The sequence below is a fragment of the Aquarana catesbeiana genome, linkage group LG03 (genome assembly GCF_042186555.1).
Source record: "Aquarana catesbeiana isolate 2022-GZ linkage group LG03, ASM4218655v1, whole genome shotgun sequence".
NCBI lineage: Eukaryota > Metazoa > Chordata > Amphibia > Anura > Ranidae > Aquarana > Aquarana catesbeiana.
The window spans coordinates 274,205,180-274,219,690 of NC_133326.1; the positions used below are offsets into that span (position 1 = coordinate 274,205,180).

Sequence of the window (14,511 nt, forward strand, 5' to 3'; positions counted from 1 at the left end):
CGTTATTTTACGGTAACTTTTAGGTACAAGTTTGAATCCTCATGAATGCTACAAGAAGCATGAATTGGATTATGTGATAAAGTTCACCTCCTCTGAAGCCCTTCAAAGTAAAGTAAAGTGAACTGACTGCATTTATATGCTACTCTTTGGCTCATTCTGCAAACCAGCAAATTACTTTATTGTCAGAAACCATGAAATCAGACCGAGACAGAAGTACAGTTAAATCACACTTGTTCAATAATAAAAGTAAAAAGAACAAACGTAGTCAAAACATAGCCAAAGTTCAGGAACCAGAACGGATATTCAGCCAAGCCAGAAGTCAAGGATCAATGTAGTGGAACAGCAAGCAGGATCTGGAGCCAGAAGGGATGTCAGCAAAGCAAGTCTTTAAACAGGAACGCAGGAGTCTCTGTGATGTTGACCAAAGCGAAGGCAGAGTACAATTTTTCCACCCAAAAAAAAAGAAAAAATACATGAATGTGCCTAAAAAAAAATTTAAAAAAAATTTGGAAATTTTTTTTTTTTTACTCACCTCATCAAATGCCTGTTGCTAGGGGGTCCCTCGTAGTCTACCTCTTTCAGTGCCTGGGCTGGTGACATCACTTCCCCTTGGCACAGGAAGGGCTCAGCTCTGCTCTCTCCCTCTTGTCAGTTATCTGGGACCCATTACAGGTCCCAGATGACTGAGCGGCCAATCACGGCGTAGGGGGAGACGAGCGGGGCTTTGATCCCCCGCATCGCTGGATCCTGGGACAGGTAAGTGTCCAATTAAAAGTCAGCAGCTGCAGTATTTGTAGCTGCTGACTTTTAATTTTTTTTTTTAAATGGGAACTCCTCTTTAAGGTGAAAAACCTTCTGTGCTGCATGCACATGCATGCTTCAGGGGGCACATGTGTCACCCCTGTACACCTAGATAGGAGAAGCATATGGAGGAACCGATCTCCTCCATTTTTTTCCTGCAGCCGCCGAATGCCAAAGGGAGGGAGAGTAGAAGTAGGCTTTCAGTGACAGGAGGAACATGGAGAGTATTGGTTCCTCTATATGCCGCCCCGCCGCCCCTCCTATCCAGGTGTACAGGAGTGAGGCATTGGCTCCCTGGAGCATGGTGCTGCAACGGGCGGTGGTGGTAGTGATGGGGGAATGGGATGGGATGAGTGGCAGCGGTGGTGGGGTGGATTGAATAAGTGGCAGCGGTGGTGGTGGGGGGATGGGATGGGATGAGTGGCAGCAGTAGTGGGGGATGGGATCAGTGGTGGCAGTGAGGGGGGTGGGATCAGTGGTGGTGGTGAGGGGGGGTGGAATCAGTGGTGGGGGATGGGATCAGTGGTGGCGGTGGTGATAAGAAGGGTGGGATCAATGGCAGTGGAGGTGGTGGGGGGGTAGGATCAGTGGTAGTGGCGGTGTTGGTGAGGGGGGTGGGATCAGTGGTGCTGGCAGTGGTGGTGAGGGGGAGGTGGGATTGGTGGTGGGGGGGTGAGTTCAGTGGCGGCACGGTGGTAGTGGTGAGGGGGTGGGATCAGTGGTAGTGGTGGTGGTGGGATCAGTGGCAGCGGCAGTGGTGGTGAAGGGGGTGGTATCAGTGGTGGTGGTGGGGGGTGGGATCAGTGGTGGTGGGGGGGTGGGATCAGTGGCGACGGCAGTGGTGGTGGTGGGGGGGTGGGATCAGTGGTGACAGCGGTGATGGTGGTGAGGGGGGTGGGATCAGTGGCAGTGGTGGTGGTGGGGAGGGTGGCATCAGTGGCGGTGGTGGTGAGGGGGGTGGGATCAGTGGCGGCGGCGGTGGTGGTGAGGGGGGTGGGACCAGTGGAAGTGGTGGTGCCATCCTCCCCCACCACCACCTCTGCCTCTTACTGATCCCCAACACCACCACAGATCTCATCCTTATCCCTCCCATGATGGGGGGATAAGGATGAGATCTGTGGTGGGGGGGTCAGTAAGAGGCAGAGGTTGGGATCAGTTGCACTGACAATTTGTCACTTACTTTGTCAGTTAGTCAGTCGATTCCTTCCCCTTCATTATTGCCGTGCCTCCAGGGATGCTCCTGTGTCATGGGGTCTACTGCAGAGGGGAGAGCTCCTCCCCCTTCACTCCATTGGTGTCAGCTGGTCAGCCAACTTTCTCTTCCAGCGTCCGCCTCTGCCTCCCTACATGGCTTTCCTCTCCAGAGATAGCAGATTTTCCTCAGTGGCCAGCGGGCGAACACTCCCCACCTCCCCGCGGCATGGGGTGGACAACAGTAGCTAAGCGCAGCCAGAACGGCGGAGAACGAGCGGGCCCCCCTGACAGTGGAGAACGGCCAAGCAGGACTCCAGGGCCCAATCGCAAGTGCGACTGCTGCGACCCTGGTAGCTCCGCCACTGGGCATGGCATGTGTCTGCATAGTGTCCTGTACATCCGGATGGCCAGCCAAATGATGCAAACTGATCATGCTAACACAGATCAGCTTCTGTTCTCAGTGTGGTCAGTTTAGAACAGGGAAGAAAGGTGACTGGCAGGATCAACCCGGTACTTCAAATGGAATAAGTACATGAAAATGATAGAGACTGGGATTTATAAAATACGCATATGTGAACACACACACATAGAAAAAAAATATTTAGGCTAACATACACTTTAATTATTTATTTTTTATTAAACCTTGTGGTAAATCATACTGCTTGTGGTCATCTTCAGTATGACCACTATTTGATAGAAACATTGCAATTTACTAAGCTATAGCAATCACAATTTGCCATAATGTTCTTTATTTATAGCAATAAGCTTAAAATAATAGTCACTTTGCTGAAAATAAAAATTGTTATGTGACATATTACATGCATTATATTTTAATGAACTGAGTTTTCCAAGTGTTATGTGCTCTGACATTTCCATGCGACAGGTCTATGAAGCCAGTTTTATTCTTCTGTCAGTCATGGTGCAAAAAGCGTGAGTGTGACCTCAGCCTCGGAGTCAGAATACCTCTGACACATGTATTACGCTGAGATTAGGTTCCCACTTTTCCTGCTGCTATTACTTTCCGTGCAGTTCCTCATTGCACCTGTCTGATGATACAGTTATTCAACAGCATACTTTAAATGAAGGAAATATGATGGTATGCTTGAGTGGTTTGTTTTATGCAGGAAGCTTTTTGAATATGTAATAAACTTTATGACTGCTGTTAAAATAACATGCTGTTAAAAATGAATAACTTCTGTCCATTTCCATATTCTTGGGACTTTCTTCTGTTCATAAATTCTGTTGATCCACATTGAACTGAAAGGTGGCCCCTAGAATTTAATAAGTGTATCGTAGTTTATTATTACTGAATAAATGTATATGTTTTTTTTACTGTTCCATGGTCATTTTTGAAAAACTTCAGTTTTTTATTAAACCCTTTTTATAATATCTTTTGAAGTACCTAATCATTTTTCTGCTAAATTTTCTTTTGACCATTCTATATTTAACTAATTGACATTAACATTGACCTTCGATGAGATGTGTCCATTGTGCTTCTGTGTTCAACTTTCATTGAAATCATGCTCCTCCGATAAATGAAGCATGATCTATGAATGGAGAATGGGCAGATGATAGGCCCTTCCCTTCCATTCATAGATCCTGTTTCATTCATAGAATCTGTATTAAAAGAGAAGTTAAAAAAAAAAAAAACATACATACTCACCTAGGTGGATGCAGCATCGGTCCAATGCATCTGTCTCTTGCTGCCTTTAAGATTGAGAACTGAGCAAATAAAAAGACAGCTTATGGCTCTTGGTCTTCAGTGAGCAGAGAGCCGGTGACTGTCACTAGCTCCCTGCTCTGCCCCTCCAGCCCTGGGCTGTGGAGGTGGCAGCGGCGTGCTGATAGGATGAGCCAGCTGGTGTTCAGGCATCTGGGTGGATCCTGACATTAACCGTTTCAGCCCCAGAAGATTTTACCCCCTTCCTGACCAGAGCACTTTTTGCGATTTGGCACTGCTTCGCTTTAACTGACAATTGCACGGTCGTGTGATGTTGCACCCAAACAAAATTTATGTCTTTTATTTCCCACAAATAGAGCTTTCTTTTGGTGATATTTGATCACCTCTGCGGTTTTTATTTTTTGCGCTATAAACAAAAAAAGCGTCAATTTTGAAAAAAAACGCATTATTTTTTACTATAATAAATATCCCCCAAAAATATATAAAAAAACTATTTTTTTCCTCAGTTTAGGCTAATATGTATTCTTCTACATATTTTTGGTAAAAAAATCGCAATAAGCGTACATTGATTGGTTTGTGCAAAAGTTATAGCGTCTACAAAATATTTTTTTCGCGATTTTTATCATGACTGCAACATTATGGCAGACACATCGGACAACTTTGACACATTTTTGGGACCATTGGCATTAATATGATCAATGCTATAAAAATGCATTGATTACTGTAAAAATGTCACTGGCAGTGTAGGGGTTAACACTAGGGGGCGATCAAGGGGTTAATTGTGTTCCCTAATATGTGTTCCAACTGAAGGAGGGGAGGGGACTGACTAGGGGAGATGACAGAGCGCTGTTCATAATTTGTATAAACAGACGATCTGTCACTTCTCCCCTCAGAGAACCGGGATCTTGCAGTGTTACGATCGCGGGACATCAAGACTGCCGGGCACTCGCATCAGCTCCGGAGGCGAGCTGCGGGCGCATGTGCGCCCCTAGTGGCCACCAGAGGGAGCGACATAACATAACGGCGATTCGTGCAGCCGAGCCATGTTGCCGCAGTACAACTGTGGCAGCTGGTCGGCAAGCGGTAAATTCGTGATCCCTCCATAGTCTGGATTGGCTGAGTGACATCAGCCGACAGCGGGCTTTAGCAGGTAACAGGAATGCAGAACTAAGTACACTCCTGTGATCCACAAAAGAAGTAGAGCTTTGGCCATAGTTCTTCTTTTAATGGCTTCTATGAATGGAGCAGCTGGGCAGAAAGGGCGGGCATAGTTGGGTACTCTTGATAAGTGCCTTTCACAGACCCTTAGTTCTATGGACCCCCACTGCACTGGAAGATTATAGTGGCAGGGGTGGGGTGGGGCATCGGAGAAGGAAGATTTTTGTGAAATGGACACAGCAGCAAACGGGACACATTTCACTGAAGGTAAGTAAAGTCCCTTGTGCTGATTTGTTATTTTATTTTTTTACTTTTTGTTACAGATGTTGGATTCATGCACATAGGTGTCTGAGTATCTTGTGAGAGATGCAGCTTCTCAACCTGTATACCGTTATTCTCTGGTGTGCATCAGTCATTTACTGCAATCAGGGCCGGCGCCACCATAAGGCAGCATAGGCAACCGCCCTAGGGCACCAGGCTGGGGGGGGGGGTGGTAAAATTCACCTGCGAAGACAGACCCCGCTGCATGTACCGGATTCTGCGCACAATTTGCCCCCCCCATCTCACACATTCCCGGTGTCTTGCCCTCTCTCCTCCCCCACATCTCTGGCTCCTTTTTTCCAGCGCTGGCTTTCAGCCTGTTTTGCCAGTGCCAACTTAGCGAGGGCTTCCTGCAGGGTAAGCACGCTCCCCTGCTGGGACTCTGCTCCATCCACTGCCTGCATTACAGCCCTAGCAGAGGGGAGAGAGCCAGTGCAAAAAACAGCCGGCTGGAAGTGCTGGAAGTATGGCACGATACAGGAGCTGGGGCAGGTCGGGTGTGATGGAAGCCCTGCATGTCCTGGCTTGCCACTATTTCCCCTCCCTCCTCTTCTCCGACTGTCAGGGATCTGTTATGCAGCGCTGCTCTCCTGCAGGTGAGGCCACCACCATTGTCACGTTTATACAGCAAGGAACATATGTGTGGTGGGGTGTGTACAGTAGGTAACATATGTGTGGAAGGTTGTGCAGTAGGGAGCAGATAGGCAGGGGGGGTGTGCAGTGGGGAACATATGTGCAGTGGGGAACATATGTGCAGGGGGGGTGTACAGTGGGGAACATATGTGCAGGGGGGTGTACAGTGGGCAACATATGTGCAGGGGGGGTGTGCAGTGGGGAACATATGTGCGGGGGGTGTACAGTGGGGAACATATGTGCAGTGGGGAGCAGATAGGCAGGGGGGTGTACAGTGGGGAACATATGTGCGGGGGGTATACAGTGGGGAACATATGTGCGGGGGGGTGTACAGTGGGGAGCAGATAGGCAGGGGGGTGTACAGTGGGGAACATATGTGTGGGGGGGTGTACAGTGGGGAACATATGTGTGGGGGGGTGTACAGTGGGGAGCAGATAGGCAGGGAAGTGTACAGTGGGGAACATATGTGCAGGGTGTGTACAGCGGGGAACATATGTGCAGGGGGATGTACAGTGGGGAACAGATGTTGGGGGGGGGGTGCAGTGTCTAGCAGATATGCAGGGTGGATCTATAGTGGGGAACATATGTGCAGGGGGGGTGTACAGTGGGGAACATATGTGCAGGGGGGTGTACAGTGGGAAACATATGTGCAGGTGGGGTGTACAGTGAGGAACATATGTGCAGGGGTATGTACAGTGGGGGACCATATGCATACCTCCCAACATTTTGAGATGGGAATGAGGGACACCTACTAGCAAATGTATGTAGGCATAGGACATGCCCCCTGCCACACCCCCTCAATGGAGAATTAACCCAAAAAAAAGCTAATTAAATCCACAAGTGCTTTTTTTTACCACTACTATTCCTTTATATTGGCTTTTAAAATGTACAAATGCAGCGATTTAGAAATTGGATGAAAGGTTTAGCACTGAGAACACTTTTTGAAAGATAATTTTATATATAACTATATAGATCAGACCAAAAAGAGGGACAAATGAGGCGGAATGCGGGACAGAGGGACATTGCTGCAAATCAGGGACAGTCCCTCGAAATCAGGGACAGTTGGGAGGTATGCATATGTGCAGGGGGTGTACAGTAGGGGACCATATATACAGGGGAGTGTACAGTGGGGAACCTATGTGCAGGGGGGGTGTACAGTGGGGAACATATGTGCAGGGGGGTGTACAGTAGGGAACATATGTGCAGGGGGATGTACAGTGGGGAACAGATGTTGGGGGGGGTGCAGTGTCTAGCAGATATGCAGGGTGGATCTATAATGAGGAACATATGTGCAGGGGTGGGTGTACAGTGGAACTACAAGCCAACATCTGCGAAGGCCGTTGGTACCTGTAGTTCTCCCATTCACAAATCTTCTTAAATCAAAAGACAGCGGGTGCGGGGAGAGAATCCCTGGCCTGCTGTCACAATGGAGGATCAAGGGGGTGCAGGGCTGCTGCAACAGTGACATGTTACCCCAACCACAGACTTTTTTTAGAAGTGGGAACAGTTCGCAGCAGTAGGGGGGGGGATGCACCTTCGCCTAAGTAGATAAAAATCCTTGCACAGGTCAGTACAGTCTTAAACTTCTACTCATACAAAGATGCACGTCTATGCATTTTTGTCTTTTAAAGTACCATGCAGCACTAACGTGCTGTATTTTGGCCTGTGTCAAGAACTATTGCTTCACGTCACAACTGCTTCTCTCCCCATGCAAGTCTATGGGAATGCAAAAAATTAGCTTGAAGCAGTTTAGGAGTCAGCAGATCAAATGCACCTACATTGAATCATATATGAATTTAGAAGATCAAACTGATGTCAGAAGCATGCCACATTTGCAGCCTAAATCCCGTCGACACTGGCTGTTAGCAGAGCAGACTTCATTCACCATTCTGGTCAATGTTCAAATGCTGACCATCCTTGCACAAGGTGACACACTGCAGAGTTTAACTATGTACATAAAGCCAAGTCCCTTAGGACATGACCGGACACACAAACTGGCATGCTTTAGTGCTTAGCTCTAAATTATTATTATTATTGAGATTTGTATGGAGAGCAAAATATGAGGTGGTTTCAGTATTTCAATGCAAAAACATTGTGTTTATTTGCTTGCATTCTTGTACATATGTTACGGCTGCACAGTTCCAGCAGCCATAAGGCCGCACATTTTTTAGAACACAGAAATTTGACTTTCATGTATGAAGTTCCAAGTGAACTCTACGAAGTCTATCATACAGAAGTTTGGAGAGGAGGGGATAGCAGATTTTTTAACAAAAAAAAAAGCTCCTTTCTGGGTCCTGTTATTTATTTTACATTTTACCAATGTAAAAAGATGTAAATGGCACACAGGGTTCTCAAGGATTGAGAGGCTCCAGAATATCTATTATGAACTGAGAAAAGTGATTTTTCAGTTCTCTCCAGGATTGATAATTCCCAGAATGGGTTCTGGAGTTTGGAGACTTCAAAGAGTCTTTGGAGGGATGAACCCTCAAACCCCCTGGGTCCGGGTCGCAGGTATGCAGAGCCTTTATAATCAAGGGCCTGTCTTCAGTTTAGGGCTCCACCCAGGAGACAGGAGGTCCAGAGGCAAGAGCAGAAGGGATCTACAAGTGAGAGAGCTGAGAGAGAGGTGAAAGGTTACACATGAGCAGAGTAGATGGCCTGAGGGACCAGATCAAAGGCCTAGCTTTGAGGCCTGAGCAGCTGCACTGCGAGAGTAAGCCAGGAGGCTTGATGTTATTTTTCTTTCTGTTTGAAATGATGGTGGAAACCTCTGTGAGGGTAACCGATTTGTTGGAACTTTTACTTTTTTTGGGGGGTCAACAAGCCCTAAAAATTGTATTTTCTAGCTGGACTGAACTCACTGGAAAGCACTACACATGAGTGAATCCTCATGAATACCACAACATATACAGTAAGGAAAAGGTAAAAATCAAGTGAACTTTTTATATTCTAATGCAGTTCCTCTGGCATAGACTATGGTTTACAAGAGCCATATGGTAATTAGGTCTCTCCTGTAAGTCTCGATTCTATTTCATACTCTGCAAAAACCCCTTAGTAGATGTACATATGTTTACAACTTAACAAAATAATGTTCTTTAGCAAGGAACATACATTCCGCATTAATAATTATGCTACCAAAATTATTGTGTGCTGTAAATTGCCTCTAGCAGTGCTCTTGTTCTTTCTTGCTGGAAGCTGCCATTTTGCTGAATCCCAGAGCCCCTGAACAGAAGATTGGTTGCCAGCAGATCGGCCTCTACAAATTCGGCACAGTGCCTAAAATTAGAAAACAACTGAGCATGTGCAGAGCAGGGTGAGACAGTGTATTACTGGATTTTAAACAGTATAGGCACTTATTTTAAACGTTTTACGTAGCTATACCAGCCTGAAGTGATCTAGCAGGACTTAATTTTCTGACTAATAAAGTTCCACTTTAACCACTTGCTGACCATCCGCCGCAGTTCTACTGCGGCAGAATGGCATGGCTGGGCGAAACGTTATGCAACTTTTCTTCGCCCTGTGGCCACTAGGGGGCGTGTCCGCGCTGCTGGAACCCCCTGCTCGCCCACAGAGCCGATGCAAGTGCCCAGCAGTCGCAATTACCGCCGGGCTCCTGTGATCGCTCGGGGCACACTGAGAACCAGGATCTGTGTGTGTAAACACACAGTTTCCGGTTTTCTGAGGGGAGAAGTGACAGATCATCTGTTCATACAGAGTATGAACAGCAATCTATCTTTTTCCCTACACAGTCCCCTCCCCCCTTCAGTTAGAATACACACTAGGGAACACATTAACCCCTTGATTGCCCCCCAGTGGTTAACCCCTTCACTGCCAGTGACATTTTTACAGTAATCAATGCATTTTTATAGCGCTGATTGCTGTAAAAATGCCAATGGTCCCAAAAATGTGTCCGCCATAATGTCGCAGTCCCGATAAATATTGAAGATCGCCGCCATTACTAATAAAAAAAAAAAAATCATTAATTAAAATGCCATAAAACTATGCCCTATTTTGTAGAGGCTATAACTTTTGTGCAAACCAATCAATATATGCTTATTGCGATTTTTTTTTTACCAAAAGTATGTAGAAGAATACATTTCGGCCTAAACTGAGGCAAAAAATAGTTTTTTATATATTTTTGGGGGATATTTATTATAGCAAAAAGTAAAAAAAATTTTTCAAAATTGTCGCTTTTTTTTGTTTATAGCGCAAAAAAGAAAAACCGCAGAGGTGATCAAATACCACCAAAAGAAAGCTCTATTTGTGGGAAAAAAGGGACATCAATTTTGTTTGGGTGCAACGTCGCATGACCGCGCAATTGTCAATTAAAGCGACGCAGTGCCGAATTGCAAAAAGTGCTCTGGTCAGGAAGGGGGTAAAATCTTCCGGGACTGAAGCGGTTAAGGAGAAGCCTAAAATACACACATAATCAGCTTAAAAAAAGCAATAGGGACATGATGGGTACATCATGTCCCTGTTGTCTTTATTAAGTTAGAAGAATTCTAGTCAAATCCTAACTATACATAAACTCGCTCCCACCTTGATTCCAAGCCTATTCTAATTACCCTGTAAAGGAATTATGTTTATACTTGCCTATTCTGAGGGTGCTCTGGTCCAGTCATATGACCTCTCCAGTGGCCAGCTTCAGTGAAGAGCAGAGATCACCAACAACTGCTTCAGAGCCTGGGAGGCAACGTCACCCATAGGTCTACTATAGGGCATCTGTTGTTGGCTGTCCATCCTCCGGGTGCCTCCTTAGAAAACATGGAACTATGAAGGCACCCTGCTGAGCTGGGCTGTATGCATCCATAGACACAGCGCTAGTAAGCCACGCCCCGCCCTTTTTCCTCACATGAGTTTGACTGACAGCAGCAAGAGTCTATGGCTCCCACTGCCCTCAGTGTCTCTTGTGAGACCTTAAAGTTACTGGAGCAGTGAGAGGAACCAGGTAGGTGTTTAGGTTTAGGGATGGGGATGGGGAGAACAGGTAGTGGGCCATTATTTACCTTAATGCAGGGAATTAAGGTAAAAAAAAAAATAAAAAAAAAAAAAGGTTTTGACATTAGAACTACTAAGAAGAATTCAAAGTATGGATTTTTTTTTACATAGTTACATTGGTTCAGCATGGACCAATATTAGTGGAAATCACTAGGGTAGCAGTGCGTGCTACAGTCATTTCCAGCTTCCAGGAGCATTGGTCAGGTATGAGCAATGCACAATTACATTGGTCCAAGCTGGATGGACCAATAGCGCCATGCTGCTGTCTCAGCCAATGAGCTCTGAACATGTCAAAATGCTTGCTTAAATCGGTAGTAAACCGCATCAAGAAAAAAAGAAATTAGGCCCCATAATGTGCCAGTATGCATCACATACTAGCACATTATGATGCACTTACCCGAAAACGAAGCCCTCAAGCGGCGTGCTGTCACCGCTGAAGGTGCTTCCATCTTCACCCAGTCTTTGTTCTGGGTTTGTGGGCTTTGACAATATGAATGGCATGCGCGCGGGAGTCACTGTTTATGGCACAGCACTGAAGGTACGGCACGGGTATGCTGTTCCTTGAGAGTGCATACGCCGGTGATGTCAGCGGCTGCATCTAAAGTAAATATCTTCTAAATGGTGCATGTTTAGGAGATATTTACTGTACCTATATGTAAGCCTTTTATTATAGGCTTACCTATAGGTAAAAATCATACATGGGAGTTCCCAGATAAGGCTAGTGTGAATGTGACCTTAAAGTTTGTGTAAACTCTAACAATAAAGTTCCCTTATTAGCTTCTTTATGTTCTGGTAAATATACTATTGAAAGCATTTTGTCATATCTGTTCAAAAAGTGCAAAAGAATAGAATTTTTCATCCAGCCAAAAGTCCTGAAAGATGATAACTTCCTGTGCTGTCTTCCTCCAAGGACAGCTACCAGTTAGCATTGTTCCCGGCTTTCTCTATTCCTTACTAAACAAATCACCCTACCTTATGGAGGGCGAGGGGGGGGGGGGGGGTGTTACATAGTCCTAACAATCTTCTTTCCTATGGTGACAACATTGACCCTCTTAGATACAGTAAGGTTGTATTGTCACCCTAGAATAGGAAGTGTATGCCTGGCAGGATCACAAGATGAAATGAAATGAAAGTGATATTAAAGGCAATTGTTTTTAAAATAACAAACATGTCTTACCTGCTCTGTGCAACAGTTTTTCACAAAGCAGTCCGGATCCTCCTCTTCTCGGGTCCCCCCACTGGCGTTCCTGGCCCCTCTCTGCTGCCGAGTGCCCCTGTAGCAAGCAGCTTGTTATGGGGGCACCCGAGCAGGCTCACTCTCAAGCTGCTGCTCTGTGCGTTTTTCGCTCTCTCCTCATTGGCTCGCTGGCTGCGATTGACAGTAGCGGGAGCCAATGGCCAAGAGGAAGAAACCCAGGAAAGCCGCTGCTCTCGTGCACATCGCTGGATCAAGATGGGGTTCAGTTAACTATGAAGGGGGGAGATGCACATAAAAGGTTTTTTTTTTAACCTTCATGCATAGAATGCATAAAAGTAAAAAACCTAGAGCCTTCCCAGCCCCTCCCTCCTCCCGAGTGCCCCTGTAGCAAGCATCTTGCTATGGGGGCACCCGAGCAGGCTCACTCTCAAGCCGCTGCTCTGTGTGTTCCCGCTCTCTCCTTATTGGCTCGCTGGCTGCGATTGACAGTAAAAAAACCTAGAGACTTTACAACCACTTTAAGAAGTCAAAAGTGTGTAAAAAGAAAACAAATTCAGCCACCACATCTAAGGAAAGGTAAGTACATTCAATTTTTGCTCATGGGCAGCACTGCATATTACATGTATACAACATCCAAAACACATAGTATCTTTGCATTCATAAAGCAACTTAATTAAAATTTAAATACACATTAAATAAGATTGTAAATACACATTTTAATCCTAACCTTGGTAACAAAGAGTTTTTCACATCTTTTCAACACAAAATAAAAGGCAGCTAGCTAGAACATACTCAGGGTTTTATCAAATACAAGTATAATAAATAATAATTCTAACAAAAAAATATTGAAATGTCAGGGTCATTTCAACTATTCCCAGTAAATAGGATTTGTTAGTATTTCTTCTTGTATATGAATTGATTTGAAAGTTGCACTTACCCATAATTAAGGATGTCTATTTCATGCTTGCTGGAAATGAACTGCTACAGTCTATGAGGACTGAAGGCATAGCAGAGACTTGATGGTTCTATTTAAAGCCTTGTTCCTGCTCTCCTGTTTCTGTATTATCATTAACAGGAACACTGCTGCTCGATGACAAGTTTAGCAGAAGAGAAATAAACAAGGAACAAATAGTCTGTTTCCTGTAGCTTCTGCAGGGGAGCAGATTACTATTTGTACCTGTACATTTACTGCAGGAGGGAGCAGATGGAGTGTTCAATAGAGGACAGAAGATGTCACGCTAGCTGTCTCCCAAGATGAGATGAGAGAACAGAAGGAGTGGGAGTCCATCATTATGTTGAATGGTGTATTTTTGCCATACTTCTCAGCACAGGCAGGAATCAAGTATCATGCATAGCCAACATTTACTCTCTATAACAAACATATCACAATTTGTGTCTGGGCCTAGATGCACTATGCCATTTCCTTTTATTTCTCAGAAAAACTAAAAGAATAATAAGGAATGTTCATTGTTTTCACTTCATATGTAATTAACCATGTGCCGACCAGCCGCCGTCATTATACAGCGGCAGGTTGGCACAGCATGGCCAACCGCCGTAGGTGTATGTCGGCCGCTGTAAGAGCTATAGGTGGTGCGTGGCCAGCGGCCTCGATGTCCGCCGGCGACCCGCGATCGCTCCTCACAGAGCCAGAACGTGGATCTGTCAATGTAAACAGACAGATTCCCGTTCTGTCAGGAAAGTAGAGAGAGATCTGCTGTTCCTAGTGATCAGGAACAGCGATCTCTCTCTATTCCCTGTCAGTACACTCCCCCCACAGTTAGAAACACCCCCCCAGGGAACACTTAACCCCTTGATTGCCCCCTAGTGTTAACCCCTTCCCTGACAGTGACATTGATACTGTAATCAGTGGCTATTTTTAGCTCTGTATGTCAATGGTCCCAAAAAAGTGTCAAAAGTGTCCGGTCTGTCGGCCGCAATTTTGCAGTCCCGCTAAAAATCGCTGATCACCGCCATTACTAGTAAAAAAAAAAAAATTAATAATAAAAATGCCATAAATATATCCCCCATTTTGTAGGCGCTATAACTTTTGCGCAAACCAATCAATTATCAATTATTGCGATTTTTTTTTAATCAAAAATATGTAGAAGAATACATATTGGCCTAAACTGATGAAAACATTTTAATTTTTTTATTTTTTGGGGGGATATTTATTATAGCAAAAAGTAAAAAATATTGTTTTTCTTTTTCAAAATTGTCGGTCTTTTTTTGTTTATGGCACAAAAAATTTAAACCGCAGAGGTGATCAAATACCACCAAAAGAAAGCTCTATTTGTGGGGAAAAAAAGAATATCAATTTTGTTTGGGTACAGCACAGGAAGTGGGAAATCCTTCCGGGGCTGAAGTGGTTAAACTGGTTGTAAACTCAAGCAGGTTAAAAACATTTTAAAGTCGCTAAATCAAACATCATCATAAATCCACATTTCTTTTTTTTTTTTTTTTTTTTTAACTTGCCTCTAAGGCGTTTTCTGTTTTCCAAAAGGCAGGTATCGTGCCTTTTGGAACACTG

General features: G+C 45.0%; 1 protein-coding gene across 1 annotated transcript in view; it reads right to left on the reverse strand.

Annotated features, from left to right (window-relative positions):
- Positions 1-13,149, reverse strand: part of DYRK2 (dual specificity tyrosine phosphorylation regulated kinase 2) — a 58,039-nt gene extending 44,890 nt beyond the window's left edge. Inside the window, exon 1 of the mRNA XM_073620092.1 lies at positions 12,922-13,149. Coding sequence (XP_073476193.1) covers positions 12,922-12,925 — 4 coding nt within the window. The 5' untranslated portion in view covers positions 12,926-13,149. The remainder of the gene's footprint in view (positions 1-12,921) is intronic.
- Between the last annotated feature and the right edge of the window lie 1,362 nt (positions 13,150-14,511).